The sequence below is a fragment of the Ovis aries genome, chromosome 14 (genome assembly GCF_016772045.2).
Source record: "Ovis aries strain OAR_USU_Benz2616 breed Rambouillet chromosome 14, ARS-UI_Ramb_v3.0, whole genome shotgun sequence".
In the NCBI taxonomy this organism is placed as follows: Eukaryota; Metazoa; Chordata; class Mammalia; order Artiodactyla; family Bovidae; genus Ovis; species Ovis aries.
The window spans coordinates 60,520,262-60,542,857 of record NC_056067.1 but is presented as its reverse complement, the minus strand read 5'-3'; the positions used below and the strand labels follow the sequence as shown (position 1 = coordinate 60,542,857).

At 44.0% G+C, this 22,596-nt stretch overlaps 1 protein-coding gene across 5 annotated transcripts in view; it reads left to right on the top strand.

Annotated features, from left to right (window-relative positions):
* The first annotated feature begins 5,580 nt into the window (after positions 1–5,580).
* Positions 5,581–22,596, top strand: part of LOC105605752 (zinc finger protein 665-like) — a 33,148-nt gene continuing 16,132 nt past the window's right edge. Inside the window, exons 1-5 of one of the 5 annotated variants that reach the window (XM_027978685.2) lie at positions 5,581–5,910; positions 6,035–6,154; positions 6,696–6,777; positions 15,420–15,478; positions 20,855–20,937. In XM_027978685.2, coding sequence (XP_027834486.1) covers positions 20,923–20,937 — 15 coding nt within the window. In that variant the 5' untranslated portion in view covers positions 5,581–5,910; positions 6,035–6,154; positions 6,696–6,777; positions 15,420–15,478; positions 20,855–20,922. Of the gene's footprint in view, positions 6,006–6,034; positions 6,155–6,641; positions 6,778–13,201; positions 13,259–15,419; positions 15,479–20,854; positions 20,938–22,596 lie in introns of those variants that run through there. The other 4 variants (XM_027978680.2, XM_027978681.2, XM_042231151.1 and 1 more) reach the window with 4 other exon arrangements.

Genomic DNA, 22,596 nt, shown 5'->3' with positions numbered 1-22,596 from the left:
AAAACTAAGCAGTGGCCACAGGACTGGTAAAGGTCAGTTTTCATTCCAATCCCAAAGAAAGGCACTGGCAAAGAATGCTCAAACTACTGCACAATTGCACTCATTTCACTTGCTAGTAAAGTCATGCTCAAAATTCTCCAAGCCAGGCTTTAGCAATACGTGAACCGTGACCTCCCTGACGTTCAAGCTGGTTTTAGAAAAGGCAGAAGAACCAGAGATCAAATTGCCAACATCCTCTGGATCATGGAAAAAGCAAGAGAGTTCCAGAAACACATCTATTTCTGCTTTATTGACTATGCCAAAGCCTTTGACTGTGTGGATCACAAGAAGCTGTGGAAAATTCTGAAAGAGATGGGAATACCAGACCACCTAACCTGCCTCTTGAGAAATCTGTATGCAGGTCAGGAAGCAACAGTTAGAACTGGACATGGAACAACAGACTGGTTCCAAAGAGGAAAAGGAGTACATCAAGGCTGTATATTGTCACCCTGCTTATTTAACTTATATGCAGAGTATATCATGAGAAACACTGGATTGGAGGAAACACAAGCTGGAATCAAGATTGCCGGGAGAACTATCAATAACCTCAGATATGCAGATCACACCACCCTTATGGCAGAAAGTGAAGAGGAGCTAAAAAGCCTCTAGATGAAAGTGAAAGAGGAGAGCGCAAAAGTTGGCTTAAAGCTCAACATTCAGAAAACGAAGATGATGGCATCCGGTCCCATCACTTCATGGAAATAGATGGGGAAACAGTAGAAACAGTGTCAGACTTTATTTTTTTGGGCTACCAAATCACTGCAGATGGTGACTGCAGCCATGAAATAAAAGACGCTTACTCTTTGGAAGAAAAGTTATGACCAACCTAGATAGTATATTCGAAAGCAGAGACATTACTTTGCCGACTAAGGTTCGTCTAGTCAAGGCTATGGTTTTTCCTGTGGTCATGTATGGATGTGAGAGTTGGACTGTGAAGAAGGCTGAGAGCCGAAGAATTGATGCTTTTGAACTGCGGTGTTGGAGAAAACTCTTGAGGGTCCCTTGGACTGCAAGGAGATCCAACCAGTCCATTCTGAAGGAGATCAGCCCTTAGTGTTCTTTGCAAGCACTGATGCTAAAGCTGAAACTCCAATCCTTTGGCCACCTAAGGCGAAGAGCTGACTCATTGGAAAAGACTCTGATGCTGGGAGGGATTGGGGGCAGGAGGAGAAGGGGACAACAGAGGATGAGATGGCTGGATGGTATCACCTACTTGATGGACAAGAGTTTAGGTGAATTCCTGGTTTTGGTGATGGACAGGGAGGCCTGATGTGCTGCAATCATGGGGTCGCAAAGAGTAGGATATGACTGAGTGACTGAACTGAACTGAACTGACACACTAAAATAACTAAGGATAAAATCATTATTTTTTTAGAAAAATTATTTATTTGTGTGTTCTGGGTCTTTGTTGCTGCTTGGTCTTTTCTCTAGTTGCCAGCAGTGGGGGCTTTCTCTAGTCGTGGTGCATGGGATTCTCGTTGTGTCTTGTTGCAGAGCATGGGCTGTGTGATGCTTGGGCTTCAGTAGTTTCAGGACGTGGGCCTAGTAGTTTGGGCTCTTGGGCGCTACAGCACAGGCTCAGTAGTTGTGTCACTTGGTCTTAGTTGCCTCGAGGCATGTGGCCTTATCCTGGAGCAGAACCCGTGTCTTCCGCATTTGTGGGTGGATTCTTTACCATTGCGTCAGGAGAGATGCCCTCATATTATTTTTGAATATAGGTATTTTATAGAGATTGAACTCGAAGTATTCTATACATGTCTTTTATATGTATAGTACTTTTTGTTTTTTTAAACTAATATAGTATTAGAGTTGAGACTTCCTTGTTGTTCCAGTGGATAACAATGTGCCTGCCAATGCAGGGGATATGGGTTTGATCTCCCTTGTCTCAGAAGATTCCGCATGCCCGGGAGTAACTAAGGCCATCCAGCACAACTACTGAGCCCATGCTCGAGAGCCTGCGAGCCAAAACCGCAGACCCCATGTGTTGCAACTACAGAAGCCTTGTGCCTGCAGTCCACCTACAACCTGTTCTCTGTAACAAAAGATGCCATTGCAGTGAGAAGCCCACTCACCACAACTACAGAGTATCTCCCGCTCAGTGCAACTAGAAAAAGCCACACAAAGTAACAAAGACCAGCACAACCTAAATAAACAAACAAGCTTTAAAAAAATGTAATATTGACAAACTTAAGTACAGTTGATTCATTTTCAATGCTGAAATACATGACTAAAAGTGATAATGAGAAAATGATTTAAAAATGTGTCAAGAGGCAACTCTTCATTTCAGTCAGTTGTGTATTTACATGTGCATGCATGTGTGCATGGATATGCAACTCCATGGTTTTATTACAAAACATCATCTCATAAATAAGCTTTGTACTTTTTAACAGTTGAAATTATATCTTAAATATATTATGTTGCCTTAAATTTGTTCTACCTCAGCACATGAATGATTTAAACAGTAATAAGATTACTGATATTGTGTGTGGGGGGGGAGGGGTTGAGGAGTGACCCTATACAATGACCTTTTATGGCCTTCCATTCCTCTGCAAATCCTGAAAGATGATGCTGTGAAAGTGCTGTACTCAATATGCCAGCAAATTTGGAACACTAAGCAGTGGCCACAGGACTGGAAAAGGTCAGTTTTCATTCCAATCCCAAAGAAAAGCAATGTCAAAGAATGCTCCAACTACCGCACAATTGCCCTCATCTCACATGCTAGTAAAGTAATGCTCAAAATTCTCCAAGTCAAGCTTCAGCAATACGTGAACCGTGAACTTCCAGATGTTCAAGCTGGTTTTAGAAAAGGCAGAGGAACCAGAGACCAAATTGCCAACATCCACTGGATCATCAAAAAAGCAAGAGCGTTCCAGAAAACATCTATATCTGCTTTATTAACTATGCCAAAGTCTTTGACTATGTGGGTCACAGTAAACTGTGGAAAATTCTGAAAGAGATGGGAATACCAGACTACGTGATCTGCCTTTTGAGAAACCTGCATGCAGGTCAGGAAGTATAAAAGAGGGGACTGAGTTCTAATTCGGATAAGATGGTTTTGGGGGTACCAGTCCACCATATTTTCGGTTTGCTGACTTTCTGAATAAAGTCGTTATTCCTGCCCCAATAACTTGTCTCTCAATTATTGGCCTGTTGTGTGGAGAGCAGTAGAATCTTAGAATGTGTACTAAAGGAAAAGGTGGTTTTCATCAATTTTTAAAGATGCATTGCTCTTTTTGGCCACATGATGGAAAGAGCGGACTCAATGGAAAAGACCCTGACGCTGGGAAAGACTGTGGGCAGGAGAAGAGGACGACAGGATGAGATTGTTGGATGGCATTACCCGCTCAATGAACACAAGTTTGAGAAAACCCTGGGAGATAGTGAAGACAGGGAAGCCTGGTGTGCTGCAGTTCATGGAGTTTCAAAGAGTCAGATTCAACTTAGCAACTGATCAACGAAAATTGCTCTTTTTAAAGCAATGGTTAGTAAAATTTGTCAGTTTCAAAATGAAAAAAAAAAAAGGTACTGACGGAAGTTATCACATACCTTAGTCCTCCAGTCTCAGACTGTAGGTTTTGACCTTGTGTCTCTGGAACTGAGACACAGTTTGGAGTTTGGCCTTCTAGCTGAATGAGGAACAAAGAGGAAAAGTTGTGATACAGGATGTCACTGTAAAATGGCATGTTTTCCCCAGGGATAGTTTTGTATTTCTTATTTTAGTTTACAGTACAGAGAGAAACCCAGAAAAATCTCTTGTTTTCTTAAGATGCTTAAATTATTCTAATGGGAGGAAAGTTTCTGCATCCAATTACAGCCGTTCAGGAACTCTTTGGAGACCCAGGTTCCCAATCCCTGAATTGCCAGGAGCAGGACAGGCAAGAACCTGCTGACAAAAACATTTATTTATTTATTGCACTTGAAAATATGTGGGTTATTTTCAAATACCTTATAGTATTGATTTTTCACATAGTTTCACAGTAATAAGAGAACAGGCCCTGTATGATTTCAATACTCTTTATTTAGGCCATGAAACTTTTGCACCTTGTTTTACGTCATATTCCAGTGTCTCCTGGTTAGTAGTCTATGGGAACTTGAATAAAATTTGTATCCTGCTCTTGTGTGAAAATTGTATAAGTCTTAATTATGTTGAATTGGTTCACAATTTTTTTCAGGTCTACTATAACCTACTTTCCTGTCCATTCTATTAATTTTTGAGAGTTTAATATTGAGATTCCTAGTAAAAATCTTAATTTGTCTACTGAAAAAATTGTAATATACAGTGGAATTGTCTGTAACTATTTTCAAAGCCTGATGTAAATGTGTTGTCATACTTTTGTCATTTCAAAAAATTTTAAAAAGGAAAATAAAATCTTTGTTGAAACTTTTCTACTTGTTAGGAGGAAATATCCTAGTTTCCAACATAACTGGTCTACAAAGTTATAAGCTTTTGCTTTAAAAGTGTAACGGAGTGACACAGCGACCTGGGAAGGCCGCCACCTCTGCTGGCACGGAGGCGTGGAGCCCCGCCGCAGCAGTGCCTCTGGTCCGCGGAACCCGCCAGCTTCCTCCTCTCCACTGTGCCCAGTGTATGTTTTCCTCGCATCCTGAGGGGGAGTGCAAAATGACCCCAAATCCTCAAAATTCCCAGGAGGCTGTGGGGGAATGTATAAAATTCAAATTAAATCGGAAGAATTTAAGGAGAAAAGAACTGTCTAGCAGCTAACAGGCACTAAAAGAAGAAATCAAAGGTATGCACAGATTGCAGATGTTTAAATCTGTCCCTAAACACTGACCATACCCTGGCTGCTTAGATGTTGTTGCTAAAACACTGGATGAATCTCGCTAACAGAGGCTTCCCTTGTGGCTCAGCTGGTAAAGAATCCGCCTGCAATGCGGGAGACCTGGGTTAGATCCCTGGCTTGGGAAGATCTCACGCAGAAGGGAAAGACTACCCACTCCAGTATTCTGGCCTGGAGAATTCCATGGACTGTATAGACCATGGGGTCGCAGAGTCGGACACGACTGAGCGACTTTCACTACTACCACCGTTCTTTCCTCAACATATGACAAAAAGTTTATTTTGTTCATAGACATTTCCATATTGTAATTATAGAAGAATATGCTATCTATTTAGATGTTAAAGGCAACAGATTAAAAAAAACAGGCTGTAATTTATGGGGCATCACAGGATTGTTACGGGGCTTCCTTGGTGGCTCAGAGGTTAAAGCGTCTGCCTGCAATGCGTGAGACCAGGGTTCGATCCCTGGGTCGGGAAGAGCCCTAGGAGAAGGAAGTGGCAACCCACTCCAGTATTCTTGCCTGGAGAATCCCATGGAGGGAGGAGGCTGGTAGGCTACCGTCCGTGCGATCGCAAAGAGTCGGACTCCACTGAGCTACTTCACTTTCATAGGACTGTTAAGCATCTCCCTGCCCCTTGCCCCGCCTTGCTCTCGCTCTGCAGACTTGGACGCTTCTCGCCCCGCCCCTTGCCTGCAGCGATCCGCCTAACCCCCGACCCGGAAGCTCCGCCTCGTGATCCGCGCGTGCGCAGTTTCCTGCGGAAGCGGAAGGCCGAGAGAGAAGGTCGCCCGGCGGCCCTTGAGTTTTTTTCTCTTAGTGTGAATCTGTGCTGCGCGCTTAGCCCTCCAACCGGCCCTCGCCACTCCCATCTTCAGGGTCCCGCTGGTTCTCCCTCACCCTGTCGGCCCCTGGAGGTCGCGTCGACAGCCCCACTCCCGGAGAAGCCGCGTCCTCTCCCCGATCCTGCGATTCTGGAGAGCCCGGCCGGCCCCCGAGACCCCCTCGCTCCCACCCTCTTTGCCCTCGCGTCTCCTCAGGCCGATCGTTCTGCCCCGCAGGCTTCCCTTCCCGGTCAGTCCCTTTTTCTCACCCCTGGGCTGGAAGTGTGACACCCAGTGTTTTTCCGTCACGAGTCCGTCTCGTTGGAAAATGTGCTGTTTTGATAGGTGAGCGTTTCATTTGCTCATTTCTGTAGATACGTGGGCGAGGGGGATCAGAAGAAGCAGTGACTGAGAGTGAAAGGCAAAGTCAGAAGTGGGAAACAATGAGAGGACCGATGGAGTGGCCCAGGATGGCTGAGGCACTTGCAGAGATGGTAAAATGAAATAGATTTAGCCCTCCCTTAAAGTAGCGGGTGGGTGAAAGAGAAATGGACAAAGGCGTGGGATCTCCAGGAGTTGGAGACAAGGAGACAGGGGCCCTGCGTCTGCGGTAGGAGGGCTGACAGGGGTGATCCTGGGAGAGAAACGGGTAGGTGTTGACTGGAAGAGAAGAGAAGGGGCTAAGCATAGACACCTGGAGTGCCCCAGAGTGGGAGTGTAACGGGGAGAGAAGAGGTGTGACTAGAAGGCAGAGAGGGAGCAGAGTTGGAGAAAGAAAGAGACAGATGTACAGATACTTCGGACACTTAGAAGGGTGGGAGTGGGGAGAAGAGCAGCAAGAGGAGAAACAAGTTGCCGAGGGGGCAAGAGAGGTGTGAGGGAAGAAATAGGAGGGCAGAAACAGCATCCCACCTGAGGCAGTGGACACCAAAGCACTGTTCCACATAGGGGGAGGTCTTCCTGTTTTTCTGGTTGTGGCAGACGAAGGGGGAATGTTGATCCTAAGCCTTAAGCAGCCTGTTTTCCACTTGCAAGATCAACTTCTAAAAACTTAGATTGTCTGAGGAAGAAGCTGGGAAGAGGAGGAAAAAAGAAAAGAGGAATGGCTCTTTCTCAGGTAAAATCATATTCTCAGTTGATTCTCAGTCTGTCCTTCCTGAAATCCCTTCTTTGGACTTACTAATCATCTCTGACTCTGAAGTATCCTTCCTGACACCTGTAGTGCACACTCACCAGGGAACTTCCCTCAGGGTCTGTCGTCTCCACTTAGATCCCGTCTTCCCATGACCCAGTGGCCTGGACTTTGTGTAGAGGGCACCATCCTGGGCAGGGCTTCACACCCACAGGTTTTAGAAGAGGTCTCAGTGCTGTTGGGCAGCAGGGATTGCCTCTGGTCCTTCTGGATGTGCAGTCTGCTCTCTGTCAATCAGGATTAAGAATCTGTGCATGGAAGGCAGGTATTAACATGCACTGCTGCTGCTGCTAAGTCGCTTCAGTCGTGTCTGACTCTGTGCGACCCCATAGACGGCAGCCCACCAATCTCCCCCGTCCCTGGAATTCTCCAGGCAAGAACACTGGAGTGGGTTGCCATTTCCTTCTCCAATGCATGAAAGTGAAAAGTGAAAGTGAAGTTGCTTAGTCCTGTCCGACTCTTAGCGATCCCATGGACTGCAGCCTACGAGGCTCCTCCGTACATGGGATTTTCCAGGCAAAAGTACTGGAGTAGGTTGCCATTGCCTTCTCTGATTAACATGTATAGTACCTGGTAAAATCTGGAAATAGACCTAAAACGGGAAATTTGTTCTAAGGTAGTTGAAGCTAAGTGAGTGAGGCACTGACTTCAAAATCTTGATTGGAAATAGGATGGAAAGTTCAGAATCAGGTATCAGTGATAAAGGGTGTGCTATTCCATCATCTGTTTGAAACTGTGACATGAATCTAAATCTGAGAATTGGAAATTCACTTTCATTGCCATCACTTTTCAGATTTTGTCTTTTCACTGTGTTCATTTTGTGGTTTGGCACAGAGATGTTTTTACTTTTGATGCAGGTGAGGTTTCCTCTTCATTGTTTTACCCATAGATTCACCATTTGTTATGGCAACTGTCTTTTTTCCACTGGGTTTTCTTAGCATCCTTGTTATTAGATTTTTAAATATATGCAAATGGTTATTTCTGAGCATTCTTTTCTGTTCCCTTGGTGTATAAATCCATGTTTATGCCAGCACTATACCATCTGAATTATATTGTGATATGGCTTGAAATTTTGAAAAGGGTGGCCTTCATTTTTCTTCTTCCTGTTAACAGGAGGCTTCCTGCGTGCTGTTTTGGATCTGTCAGGAATTCTGTGTTCCAATAAGAGAGGCGTGCTGCGCCTTCAGCCCATCGAGAGGGCTCCTGAGGCCTCCGTGAACAGAGCAAGCCCCGTGTCGGGGACTTTGTTGGCTTTCTGCGTAAACCAAGGAATATCAGCCTCTTTCTCTCTCCTTTACTTTCTCATCGGTAGTCTCCAGACCACCAGGTTCCCGTCCGTTAAAAGACCTCAACATCTTTCTACTTACTGAAGAGTATTTTTGCAGTTTATGGTCCCTTGAGATTCTCTATGACTTCTGGCAAGTTTTTTTATATTTCTGCAAACACTTCTATTGTAATTTTCATAATGAATTCATTAAATCTGTGGAACACTTTGGGTAACTTAGTACTGAGATTTCCAGTCCATGACTACTAGATCTGTTTATTTTAGATTTCTTTTCGAAGTGGTTAAGTAGTTTTCAGTGTATATATTTCACCTCCTTGGTAAATTATTCCTAAATATTTCAGCCATTTTTAATATAATAGTAAATAAAATTGTTATGTGATTTTCTTTTGACATTGTTCATTGTGTATAGAAATGCAACTGATTTGCATGTTGACTTTTGTATCCTGCCAGTTTGCTAAAATTGTTATTTGATGTGGCAGGGGTTTTTTTGTGTTTGTGTGGAGTCTTTACAGTTTATACATAAAAGACCTTGTCCTCTAGGAAAGAAGGTAACTTTCTAAGTTTTCACTTTGGGAAGCTTTGATTTCTTTTTCTTGTCTAATTGCTCTGGTTAGGGGTTTCAGTCCTTTGTTGAACAGTGGTGCAGAGTGCACGTCCTTGCCTTCTTCCTGATCTCAGAAGAAAAGTTTTCAGTCTTTCAGCATTGAGAACAATGTTAGGTGTGCTCTTTTCATACAGGGTATATTTTACTTTGAGATACCTTATTTTTTCTAGTTTGTGTATATATATTTAAAGGTTGTTGAATTTTGTAAGATGCTTTTTTTCCTGTGTCAATTGAGGTGGTCATCTGTTGTTTTTTCCCTTTATTCTCTTAATGTGATGTATAAATTGATTTTTGTTTGTTGAGTCCTCTTTGCTTTATATGAATAAAATTCACTTGGTCATGAATTCAGATCTTTTTATTGTGGTGTTTGTTTTTGCTGGTGTTTTTTTTAAGGTTTTTGCATCAATATTCATCAGGGAGTATTGGATTTTACTTTTTTGTTCTTTTATCTTTTTTGGGTCGATTTCAGAATCATGTTGGCTCCATTCAGTGAGTTTGTCAGTGTTGCATCTTCAACTCTTTGTAATATTTTTGGCAGGATTAGAGGTGCTTCTTTTGTAAAGGTTTAGTATAATTTCACAGATGGCATCTGACCCTAGGTTTTTCTTAGTCTGAGGATTTTAATTACTGCTTGAATCTTTCTAGTTATAATTTGGTTCACATTTTTATTGGCTTTATGCTTAAGGGTTAGATAGTATGTTTCTACAAATTCACCTGTTTATTTTAGGATATGTAATTTGTAGGTATTATTACTTAGAAATTTTTTATTGAAGTTGTTGATTTACAATGTTCAGTTAATTTTGGGTATACAGCAAAGTGATTCAGTTTTATTTATATATATTCTTTGACACATCCTTTTCCCTTATAGGGTATTATGAACTATGAAGTATAGTTCCCTGTACTGTGTAGTAGCTCCTTGTTGGGTATCGGTTTTATACCTAGGAGTGTGTCTGTATTAATCCCAAATCCTGATTTATCCGTCCTACCTTCCGCTTTGGTCACTTCTGTGTTTGTTTTCTACGTTTCTGGGTCTGTTTCTGTTTCGTATGTAAGTTCAATTAGACCTTTTTTAAAATTTCACATATAAGTGATAATTTGTCTTTGGCTTATTCACTTAGTATGATAATCTCTAATTCCATTCATGTAGCTGCAAATGGCATTCTTTCTTTTTTTTTTTTTTAATGCAGAAGTTAATATTTCATTTGGGCTTCCCTGATAGCTCAGTTTGGACGACAGAGGATGAGTTGGTTGGATGGCATCACTGACTTGATGGACATGAGTTTGAGTGAACTCTGGGAGTTAGTGATGGACAGGGAGGCCTGGCGTGCTGTGATTCCTGGGGTCGCAAAGAGTCAGACACGTCTGAGTGAGTGAACTGAACTGAATAAGGAAGAGAATGCCTATGAGATTTCGAATCAAACAGCCTGCTCTGAAACAAATCTAAGCGTGGGAGTTGGCTACTAGAAGGGCATCTAAGAAGATATTGCTAAGACTGATATATTTTGACATGTGTTTTGGAAAATAACATGTAATCTGCCATTTTTGAAGGTTCTGAAAATGTTGATTAGATTCCATGATTTGATGGGGGTATGGTGCTCATCCATAAATCCCAAATCTTCGGAAGACTATTTTTCAGACTTTCTTACACACATTTGAGAGAACGTTGTTGTTGTTCATTTGGACAGTCATGTCCGACTCTTTGCAACCCTGTGGACAGCAGCATGCCAGCCTTCCCTGTCCTTCACCATCTCCCAGAGCTTGCTGAAACTCATGTCCATTGAGTGGATGATGCCATTCAGCCATCTCATTCTCTGTCTTTCCCTTCTTCTCCTGCTTTCAATCTTTCCCAGCATCAGGGGCTCTTCTAATGAGTTGGCTCTTCATATCACATGACCAAAGTATTGGCGCTTCAGCTTCAACATCAGCCCTTCCAGTGAATATTCAGGATTGATCTCCCCTAGGATTGACTGGTTTGATCTTGCAGTCCAAGGGACTCTCAAGAGTCTTCTCCAACACCACAGTTCAAAAGCATCAGTTCTTTACCACTCAGCCTTCTTTATGGTCCAGCTCTAATATCCATACATGACTACTGGAAAAACCATAGCTTTACTATACAGACCTTTGTGGGCAAAATAATGTCTCTCCTTTTTAATATGCTGTTGAGGTTTGTCATAGCTTTAGAAAATAAAGTCCTAAAATATATTACAACTTGAAAATAGTGAAAAATTCTAATTATGTTCATACTGAACATATAATCAACTTGAAGTTACATTATTGATATTATTTAGTTTAGTGTAATTTCCTAAACAAGTTTTTGGGAAAGATACTTAATAGTCAGGCTTCCCTGGTGGCTCAGACAGTAGAGAATTCGCCTGCAATGCACAAAACTTGGGTTCAATCCCTGGGTTGGGAAGATCCCCTGGAGGAGGGCATGGCAATCCACTCAAGTATTCTTGCCTGGAGAGTCCCACGGACAGAGGAGCCTGGCAGGCTATGGTCCATGGGGTTGCAAAGAATCTGACACAGCTGAGTGTCTAAGCAGTTCCTCCGAAGTATAGAATAGAGTATTTTAAAGAATAATGCGGTTCTCATCAAAAGAAAAAAAATGTTTTTTTCTTCTATTTTGCTTTCTCTTTTTAGGTTATCTAGAAATAGATAGAGTTTGAAATTATAGATAACCTAAAAAGAGAAAGGAAAATAGAAGAAAAGAAAAATTACGCCTACTTCCTGGTGGCTCAGACGGTAAAGCGTCTGTCTACAATGTGGGAGACCAGGTTCGATCCCTGGGTTGGGAAGATCCGCTGGAGAAGGAAATGGCAATCCACTCCAGTACCATTGCCTGGAAAATCCCATGGACAGAGGAGCCTGGTAGGCTACAGTCCATGGGGTCGCAAAGAGTCGGACACAACTGAGTGACTTCATTCATTCATTCATTCATTCCTTCATAGGAAATTATGGATGCTAGGTAAACTTTTTTGATAATCCTTTCACAGTATCAGTTCAGTTCAGTTCAGTCACTCAGTGTGTCCGACTCTTTGCAACCCCATGAAGTGCAGCATGCCAGGCCTCCCTGTCCATCACCAACTCCCGGAGTTCACTCAGACTCAGGCCCATCGAGTTTGTAATGCCATCCAGCCATCTCATCCTCTGTTGTCCCCTTCTCCTCCTGCCCCCAATCCCTCCAAGCATCAGAGTCTTTTCCAATGAGTCAACTCTTTGCATGAGGTGGGCAAAGTACTGGAGTTTCAGCTTTAGCATCATTCCTTCCAAGGAACTCCCAGGGCTGATCTCCTTCAGAATGGACTGGCTGGATCTCCTTGCAGTCCAAGGGACTCTCAAGAGTCTTCTCCAACACCACAGTTCAAAAGCATCAATTCTTCGGTGCTCTGCCTTCTTCACAGTCGAACTCTCACATCCATACATGACCGCAGGAAAAACCATAGCCTTGACTAGATGGGCCTTTGTTGGCAAAGTAATGTCTCTGCTTTTGAATATACTATCTAGGTTGGTCATAACTTTTCTTCCAAGGAGTAAGCATCTTTTAATTTCATGGCTGCAATCACCATCTGCAGTGATCTTGGAGCCCCCAAAATAAAGTCTGATAGTGTTTCCACTGTTTCCCCATCTATTTCCCATGAAGTGATGGGACCGGATGCCATGATCTTCGTTTTCTGAATGTTGAACTTTAAACCAACTTTTTTGGTTTCCTCTTTGACTTTCATCAAGAGGCTTTTTAGTTCCTCTTCACTTTCTGTCATAAGGGTGGTGTCATCTGCATATCTGAGGTTATTAATATTTCTCCAGGCAATCTTGATTCCAGCTTGTGTTTCTTCCAGCCCAGCGTTTCTCATGATGTACTCTGCATATAAGGTTTAGAAAGGGAAATAATGAAAACACGTTGGATAGGAGAAACAATAACACAGTTTATTATCATTTAAAGCGTCTTGCTCTTTTTAAAGCTGTGGTTAGTGACCCAAATGATCACATCCCTTAAGTCCTCCATCTCAGACACCCAGGTACTGACCCTGAGTTTGTTGAACTGAGCATTATTTTGAGTTTGCTGTTTTGCAGGGTGTCAGTAGGAATAGCACATTTCTACCCAGGTAGAGTTTTGTGTTTGTAATATAGAGACTCGTCCCTTTCTTGTTTCTTAAAACTGCCCAAGTTCCCAGATCCCTGAATTGCTTCAGCCTCACTGGCAGATCTAAGCACACCATGCTGTGAAAAACAGCTTTTATTGAGAATAAACCCTTTTAGTCTTAAGAGGAAGTATCTTGGCTTCCAACATAACGAAGCTTTTACCAGAGCAGTGTTACAGACGTAACTTAATGCTGTCAAGGTAACAGGCCCCGCCCCCTCCGCGCCCCGCCCCTCCCACGAACTCTGCGCAGAGCGGGTGCTCGCCCCGCCCCTGGTCGGAAGCCGCGGCTCTAAAACCAAGAGCCCTTTCCCACAGAGCCGGAAGTTGGAGAGCGCGGAGCCGAGGTCCCCGAGCGGCGTCTAAGCTTCCTTCTAGAGTAAGTTTGCAGAGCTCGCCACCCCTCCAACCCCCACCTCCGCCCCCGCTCACTCGTCCTCATGGTGTGGGAATTGCCAGCGACCTGAACACCCTGGCACCCGGTGCTCGGCCCCGAATAGACGCTGCCGCGCCGTGGCGGCCCAGTTAGTTATCTTTTCGTTTGGGTTTTAAGTGTTGCTGAGGCGGTTTCGGCCCTCGGTGCGCGTAGACACCGCCTCTGGCGACATTGTCCTGCTTAAAACCCTTTTTTACTTCTGGCCTCGCCAAGTAAAGCCCTCTCTCGCGAGTTGGAGTCGCGCCCGCCGCGTCGCCTTCTCGACCGCTGGAGGCAGAGCTGGTCGCCCCCGCTCTCCTGAGAGGCCGCGCCCTCTCCCTGGTCCCGGGATTCCGGAGAGGCCGCCCCGCTCCTGAGCCCCCTCCCTCCCAGCCCCACTGTCCTCGCGTCTCCTGAGGCCGGTCCTTTTGCCCCGCAGCAGCCCCCTTTCCTGTCAGCCCGTCCCCTCACCCCTCATAGGGCAGGTGACCTGAGCCAGCCATGTGACAGTCAGTGCTGTTGCATGCCCAGTTCAACTCGGTCGGAAAAGGTGATCTTCCGGTCCGGGGGCGTCTCGTTCTGTCGCCCACTCAGTAAATTCAGGAGGCTGGAGGATCAGGAGAAGCAGAGTCAGAAGGACTGAGAGAAATAACTGAAACTGAGGAGAAAAGCATCAGGGAGAACCAGTGGGAAAACTGAGACTGGCTGAGGGACTTGCAAAGGGATAGTCAAGTCAAAGAGGTTAAGCCTTGAAAATAGCCAAGTGAGTAAAATAGAGAAGTATTAATAAATCAGAAAGCCAGATCTCCAGGGACTGGAAAACAGCATAGGGAGAACTGCCCTGTCTCAGTGATGGGAGCGGGGAGGCGAAGGGTGATGAGGGACATCAGAGGTGGAGAGTCCCTAACTGGGTTTAGGCCGGGTTTGAGTCCTGGCCTCTTCGGTTAGAGTGCCGAGTTGTGTTTTCACCCGGTTCGAGTCCCGCCACATGGGGTCAAGTCTCAATTTGAGGTGGCTGGTTTTATGGTGTTGACAGAGAAAGAGGTAAGGAGCACAGGAAGAAAGAGCTGGAAGGAAGCATAGCCACATGGCCTGCTAGAGAGTGGGGAGGAAGGGAGAGTCTCAGCGAGAGGAGGGGAGTAATCTGGAGCGCAGAGAGGGAGCCGAAATGGGGGAAGAAAGAGGCAGACTTAGGTATGGATTTTTGAAAGACTCAGGAAGGTTGGAGAGAGAGCATTTCGAGGGGGAACGAATTGCAGCAGCCTGGGACAGGACACTTGTGAGGGAGGAAATAGGACAGGAGCAGCAGGAGAGCAGAGGGGGAGAAAAAGAGACACCAGACCCAGATGAAATAGGGAGATAGGTGAACAGAGGGGTCAGCTCGATCCAGGTGTGGCCAGTTGTCTGGATACAGATAATTTTTTTAGTTATACAGAGGAGGATGAGAATTTCAAAACTCCTGTCTATAAGGCTTGTGTCTTTATTTATTAGTTGTGGCAGAAGATGACTTTCATTTGCAAACCCTGTTGAGCCTGGGGCAGTGGCTTGATTCACTGAGGTGTGAGAGACCCCCTTCCCTTGTCCTATCATGAGATAGAGGTCAGGGAAGAAGAGACCTGGGACAAGAAATGACTGACTGCAGGGTGTCACTCTGTGGTAGCTTTTTTTTTTTTTAATGAATTTTTTTGGCCAGGCTGTGCTGTGTGCTCAGGGGTTGTGGCTCCCAGGTTCTAAAGCACAGGCTCAGTAGTTGTGCACAGGCTTAGTTGCTTGTACTTGTGGGATCTTCCTGAAGGAGGGATAGAACCCATGTCCCCTGCCTTATCAGGCAGATTCTCATGCACTGTATCACTATTGAGTAGCATTTTTAAAGGAACACTTTTTTTGTACTGGATTCACACTTTCTCCTTTCTTTATGTATGTTGCTTTTTGTGGCTTGGAGTAGGTCTTAATTCATTCTGTTTCTGTAATCATTTTTAACTTCAGAAATAAGCTTTTTAAGTTTCCAGTATTCTACTCTTACCATCCTTTTCTAAATATGATTATTCTCAGTGTTTTTTTAAACTTTGACACCAGATTTTTAGATGAAAAATAATTCACAATTTTTTTTTCATATTTTTTTCAGATTCATTCCTTGCCTGAGTGCTTTCTTCCCTTCATCTCGTACATTTGAAATTTTCTTTGGTGAGTAGTAAATCATCTTGGACTATTTTGTGCCATACTTAGCAAAAATGTCACTTCGTTTACCAGTTCTAATGAGGTAGATGAACCTAGAGCATATTATACAGAGTGAAATAAGTCAGAAAGAGAAAGACAAATACTGTATATTAATGTGTATATATGGAATTTACAAAGATGGTACCAGTGATCCTACATGCAGGGCAACAAAGGGAGACACAGATGTAAAGAACAGACTTCTGGACTTAGTGGGAGAAGGTGAGGGTGGGATGGTTTGAGAGAATAACATTGAAACATGCATATTACCATATGTAAAATAGAATGATCAGTGCAAGTTCGATGCACAAAGCCGGGCACCCAAAGCCAGAGCTCTGGAACAACCCAGAGAGATCTGGTGAGGAGGAAGGTGGAAGGGGGTTCAGGATGGGGGAGACACATGTCCAATTCATGTTGATGTATGGCAAAAGCCATCACAATATTATAAAGTATTATCCTCCAATTAAAATAATTAAAAATTAAAAATGAGGAAACTGAAAAAATAAAAGTTAATAAGCAAAGATCACCTCCCCTCTCTTTCTCTGAATTCAAAGAGAAATACATCTTGGAGGGTTTTATGTATGGGACGTCGTATAATAAAACACATATTTTCAGCTGTGGTTTTACCAAAGACATGAATTGTGTGTATGTGTTTATGTGTGCACACACAAATGGATATTTCTGGTCTCAGCTCTTTACCAGAGAATGACGGAGGTATGACATTAGATCTTGTGAAATTAAAGGCATTTCTTTGAGAAATGGGAAAATAAAAGAACATTTAACACGATAAAAGCAACAAAATAAAATGCTTCATTCTTTCCTTTCAGAAAAAGAAAAAAAAACTACCTAGTTTAACTGGTTAGTCTAATGGTCTGTTTTCTCCATTTTCTATGATCAGTGAAAAAAGTGAGCTGTGAGGTGATATGAAGATGTTTCCCTCAGGTCCCTTTTTGACTTTTCTGTGCAAATGAGGAAGGATGAGCTGGACTGACCTGAAACCTTCCAACAGAGTCTCTCTGTTCATGATGAAAAAGATTGGTCAGATCCTATTTCTAAGCTGACCCCTTACAATGTTTTTTGTACCAGTGGATATATATTTGCAATTCTGTATTTTTAAAATATTTTACTGCAATCTCATAATAAAGAATTACCTGCTTGGTGTCAATTTGACCCAATCTTGAAAGAAAAGTTTCTTTTGCTCAGATACATGACAGATGTTCCTAGTCTTAAATGGGATGGGCATTAGGGACAAACTTGGCCCCCTTGCCCTTCAGCCTCTCATTTCATTATTCACTTATACCGGTTCTCTTCACTCAGCTCAGACCTTCTCATAAACAGCTTCTCTCTGGGCCTGAGGGAGCCCACTTGTAACATGGAGATGAGAGGCTAGACCGGAAACTCTGAGCGTGAGCAACACTGACCCCTGAAATGATTAGCCAAATTGGCTGTGTGTCTGTGTGTGGCAGTTCTGGTTTGGAGGGAGTGTCTGGTGGTAATGAGAATTTTAAATAGATCCCAGTCCTCCCTCAATGAAAAATGAAAAGGAAAACTGTAGGATGGAGGCAGGATCACAGGCTCAGAATTAGATGACTTCTATGAATAAGGCTAAATCTGAAGGGAGATTTCTTTTACATCCTGACGTTCAGACCTCCACTGGCTTTCATCTTTTCCTGGGGCAAAAGCTTGACTCCTCGCTGTGGTTCCACAGCCCTCTGTCAAGCTCAGGGCCCTGTCAGTGTCTCCAGCCTCATCCTGGGAGTTGACTCTTTGCTCATGGTTCAGCCTGTCCTGGTATCATTTACCTTTTCTCTGTTTCCAAATACCAAAACCATTTCTGTCTGACATCTTAGTTTCGTTTCTCACCTTCAAGTCACCCTGGCTGAGGCCCTTTGTCACCCTTCAAGTCTAGGCTCAGAGAGGTCTCCCCATGCCCTCCTAACAGTTTCTCTCCTGTTACCCAGGTTTATTGCCTGTGTATCAGTTGCCATCAGCAGAAATTAATGCCCTTGTTCATGGGTTATGAGTCCTTCCTGGTTCCCCTCTTTTAGGGCTCATAGTGTTCCTCTTCTTCCCAGCGTGGCTGCAGTACCTGATACTGGAAATGTCTGTAGATGACAGGACTATGGGTTGGGCTGAATAATCCTCAGGGAAGACCAAGAGAACAGGGCAGGTGATGAAGATGTTTCCCATGTTCTGGACATTTCAGCTGTAATTGATCTTTACCCCATGTGACTACTTAATTACTCAAAAGAAGAGCCAAGAAATATAGGAAGTCCTGAAAAGCCCTACAGAACTGGTGTCCTCAAGCAGTGGGCTGAGATGTCCCCATGTTTAGTCTGCTGTGTTTAGTCCACTGCAGCCCCTAGATCTACGCTCTGTCCATCCAGGGACCAGTCACCATCGTGGACAGCAGCTTTGCCATCTACGAGTTCATGTGCTCAGTGTCAGTGATTGTGATTTCATCGCGCTGAGGATGAGCAGAAATCCCAAACCTAATGGGGTAGGAAGGAGACGCTGTCCCCCGCACCCCTCAAGAGCTAGAATATCTTCCAAGTAGGTGTGGGTGGGCCAAACAGGAGATAGTGAGACCTGGAGACCCTTGCTTTGAGACTTGCTCATCTCAAATGCCTTTGTACGTGGACTCCATAATGTCCCCAGGTGGTGGCAGACTTTCGCAGGAGGGCCAGTCTCTTGATTTTCATGCTGAATGTGCAGTGTCCTTTTGGTGGTAGCTCGTGGGCACTGCTCTTGTGATCCCCTTTGCCAAGAAACCCCTGTGTGCTTTAGTCTTGCTTAGTCCAGTCATGCAGGGAGGAGAGGTAGACAAATGGGGAAAGCGGAGAGAGCCTGGTGGGGTCTGCAGGAGGCTTGTGGCAGTACTTGGGGCCATCAAAGTGGGCGTAGTGAATGGAGCGTGCGCCCATCCCAAGTGTAGTTGCAGGGACAAGGGGTGTGTGGATCTGTTGGAAGAGAATGTCTCAGTTCAGGCTGGAGAACCTGGTAGCAGGTTTGTTGGAGAGCCCGCATGGAATGGTTTGAGGTTCCAATGCCTTAGCTCATGTTCCCCGGGACAGTAGTGCTGAGGCTGACACTTGGCTGCACAGGTTTGATTTGACAACTCGTGACCACACATGAACAGCAATGAAGGACATGGAATTCAGCCAAGAGAAGTCTTTTCCACTGTTAGAACTGTGGCCTGGGCTGAGCCCGCAGGCACCTGTGGATGCAGGAGGATGGGAGCCTTGGGCTTGAGGGGCTGGTTCTAGCAGGTGCCCCCAGCATCCACTCCACTCCCTGGCTTTTGTTGGCTCTTTTAGCAGGCAGGCACCGTAGAGTAACAGGGAAAATCTCAGGTCATTTTTTGCATCAACTTTGGTATCATTGTGTACTTGGAGTTGCTGGTGCAGAAAGGTTCATGTGCATTTGGGAAGATACCAAGAGAATCTGGAGTGTTTCCTTGGAAGATGCTGAGGTCTCACTGGGCCATGTGCATCATTGGAGTTATCCCTCTGTTTCATAGTCTTTGGAGATTTCGATGTTTGACCTGGATCACTCACTCTAAATGAAACTATGGTATCTTGTGTCTGTGGATCCTTGGGTGTCCTCTTTTGTATTTTGCCTCATGCATGAGCTATCAGGGCTTGGAATGCTTTGTGTTTGTGTAAGAGGGTTAGAGGCTCATTATGGGCTCTGTGGACACTCTGTTGGACACCATGAACGTTTGTAAGTTTGTTTGAGGCGCGCTGGGAAATTACAAGCACTAAGGTTAAAAATCACAGAATGCTTGTTATAAGGTGGTCCTGCTCGGTAGGGATCTCTGGGCCCAACCTGAGAAGAGTCATAAAGTCCTATGACGTAGGGGAAGATGGCTCAGAGAATCAGAGGGCAGCGATGCACAGTGATCTGCTATCCGGAGGCTTGTCCTCTAGAAGATGCAGCTGCAACTCTCTTGCTGCCTGGCCAGTGCTAGGTTCTGTGTTATCCACTGCTGTCCCTCCCAAAATAAGCACACACACAGGCACAGTACAGAAAACACGGAATCTTAAGTGCGCTGTTGGTGGTAATGTAAATGGTACTGCTATGTTGGAAAACAAAATGGAAGTTCCTTAACAAATTAACATAGACTAAGCCTACAGTCTGTCAAACTCATTTCTGACAGATATCCAAATAATAAGCGATTAGTTTTTCAGGGCAATGTCCACAGTCCCATGAGTGTGACTGGATTTGCAGTAGCCAAGGCATAGACACAGGCCAGATGTCTCTTGACAAAAGAATAGGTAACAAAAGTGTGGTATAGAAATATTTATTATATACTGTATATTCATGAACTATTTTTTCTCTGTATATAAATATAAAAATCAAGAATCCTGCACTTATGCCAAAATGAATGAACCTAGAGAACATTATGCCAAGTTAAATAAGCCTCACAAAGGAGGACAGACACTATGTGGAAACTAGACTTGTCAAACTCTTAGAACCATCGAGTAATAAGGCTGTTACCAGGACCTGAGTGGAGGGGAAATGAGGCACTGTTAGTCAAAGAGCAGAGATTATCAATTGTAAAATAAGTAAGTTCTGGGGATCTGAGGTACTGCATGCTGCCTGTAGTGTTTCTATATACTTGAAATTCACCCAGAGAGAAATAATAAAGTGTACTCATAGGTGGAAGTGTAACCTACTCGACTATAACAATTGTTCAGTGTATGAATCTATCACATGATCACTTTGTACACAGTACGTTTATACCATTTTTGTTAGTTACACCTTAGTAAGGCTGGGAAAGAAAGAGAGTTGGGAGGAGCTTTTCTCCTCTGAATGGTGCTCAATCCAGGCTTCACGCTTCATTGATGAGGCGTTTTGCATACCCATGTTTTATACCCTCTGACCAGAGATTCCCCTTCAGGTAGTTTGTGTTGGTCCACAGCACAAGAATGTTTAAGGTGTCCCAGTTGATTCCAGTGTGGATCCCTCGCTGAGCATCAGGACTCTGAGTCCTCCCAGTCCTGAGGGCAGAGATCTGGGCTGAGGAGGGGGCACTCTGCTCTGACTGAGGCTGGACAAGGGCCTGCTGTGTGACCTGAAGGGGATCGTGGGGTCAGTGGAGGTGGCCCCTGCTGCTGTGTGCATGAGGCCTCACCAGGAAGGGAGTGTGATGTGAGGGAAAGTGTGGGAAAGTCCCATGTTGGTCTCTGTGCCAGAATTGACTGTCCTGAGTCCCTCCTGAGACTGGCCACAGGGAACTGTCTGTTCCACACGGTGAGGGCTTCCCATGTGGGCGGTTGGGGCTCAGGAAGGGGATGTGTTGACTCTGAGCATTAAACAGCATGTTTTCAACTTTCATGATAGACCTCTGAAGACTTGTGTTGCCTGAGGAAGCCCTGAAGTTGAGGAAGAGGAAAGAAAAGGAGTGAGACATGGCTCTTTGTCAGGTAAGGTCATATTTAGTCTGTCCTTCCTGAAATGCCGTTCTCTGGACTTGTGAATCGTGTCTGACTCTGGAGTATCCTGTCTGGCTCCTGTACACGTATACTCACCTGGGGCCTTCCCTCAGGGCCTGTCGTCTCCACTTGGATCCTGTCTCACCATGACCCGGTGACCTGGCCCTTGTGAGGAGGCTCCCCTGGGCACCGTCCCGGGCAGGGCTTCTCACCCACGGGTTGGAGACAGGGTCTCAGTGTTGTTGGGCAGCAGGGATTGCTTAGGGCTCATCTGGATGTGCTGTCTGCTCTCTGTCAACCAGGGTAAGGAAACTGCATGTGGAAGTCAGGTATTAATATGTATAATACCTGGTAAAATCTGGGAATCAGATCAATTAGGGGCAGTTTGTTCTGACTTTTTTAAGGCAGTTCAAACTAAAGATGTGGGTCAACCTCTTTAAATCCTTATTGTTAATAGAATGGAAAGTTCAGAAATAGACATCAGTGATACAGGGTTTTTTAGTTCATCATCAGATTTAAACTGTGAAATGAATCTAAGTCTCTGGCAGGTGGTAAGTTTCATCACCTCCATTCAGAGGTTGTCCTTTCACTCTGTGGATTGAATGCTTTGACACAGAGATGTTTTAACCTTGAATGCAAGCAAGATTCCAGCTTCACTCTTTTGCTGTCAGATATCTATTTTCTCAGTATCATGGTTATTGAGACTGTCCTTGCCCTTTTGTGTATCTTTACATCCTTGTGAATATACCTTACATATACACAAAGAATTATTTCTGAGTACTGTGTTCTGTTCAGTTGGTTTATTTGTCTGTTTTTATACCAGTAGCACATCACCTTGATTACCTTGTAATAGGTTTTGAAATAGAAAGATCTCCATCTTCTTTCTTCAAGAGTTTTGCTATTTGCTCTTTGAATAGTTATGTGACTTTCACCATGTTTTATCCTACTTCTACAAAGATTGCCATGGCAGTTTTGATAATGAGTTAATTGGGTGATTGATCCTTTGTGTGGTTATTAAAGAATCACTTTTGATATAGCATGTTTCTTTTGTAATGTTTATGATTTTTACCTATGAAACTTTGTCATGTGGGAAGGAAGATAACTGATTTTTTTATGCATCTAGATGATCCTGGTTTTTTTCCCTTTAATCTGTTAATGTAGTGTGTCATATTAATTGATTTTTATATGTTGACTTCTCCTTGCCTTATGTGAATAAAATCCACTTGGTCATGATGTCAGATCTTTTTATTTATTTATCTAAATTATTTTAATTGAAGGGTTATTGCTTTACAAAAGTTGTTGTTTTCTGCCAAATACCGACATGAATCAGCCATAGGTATACATATGTCCCCTCCCTCCCATCTTCCTCTGTATCCCACCCCTGTAGGTTGTTAGAGAGCCCCTCTGAGTTGCCTGAGTCATTCAGCAAATTCGCATTGGCTCTCTACTTTATATATGGTAATGTAAGTTTCCATGTTACTCTCTCCATACATCTCGCCCTCTCCTTCCTCCCCTCCCCCCTCCATCTGTTCTCTATGTCTGTTTCTCCAGATCTTTTTAATATGTGTTGAAGTTGGTTTGCAAGTATTTTAATTTTGCATCAGTATTCTTCAGTGGTATTGGTTTCCAGTTTTCCTTCCTTGTGTCTTT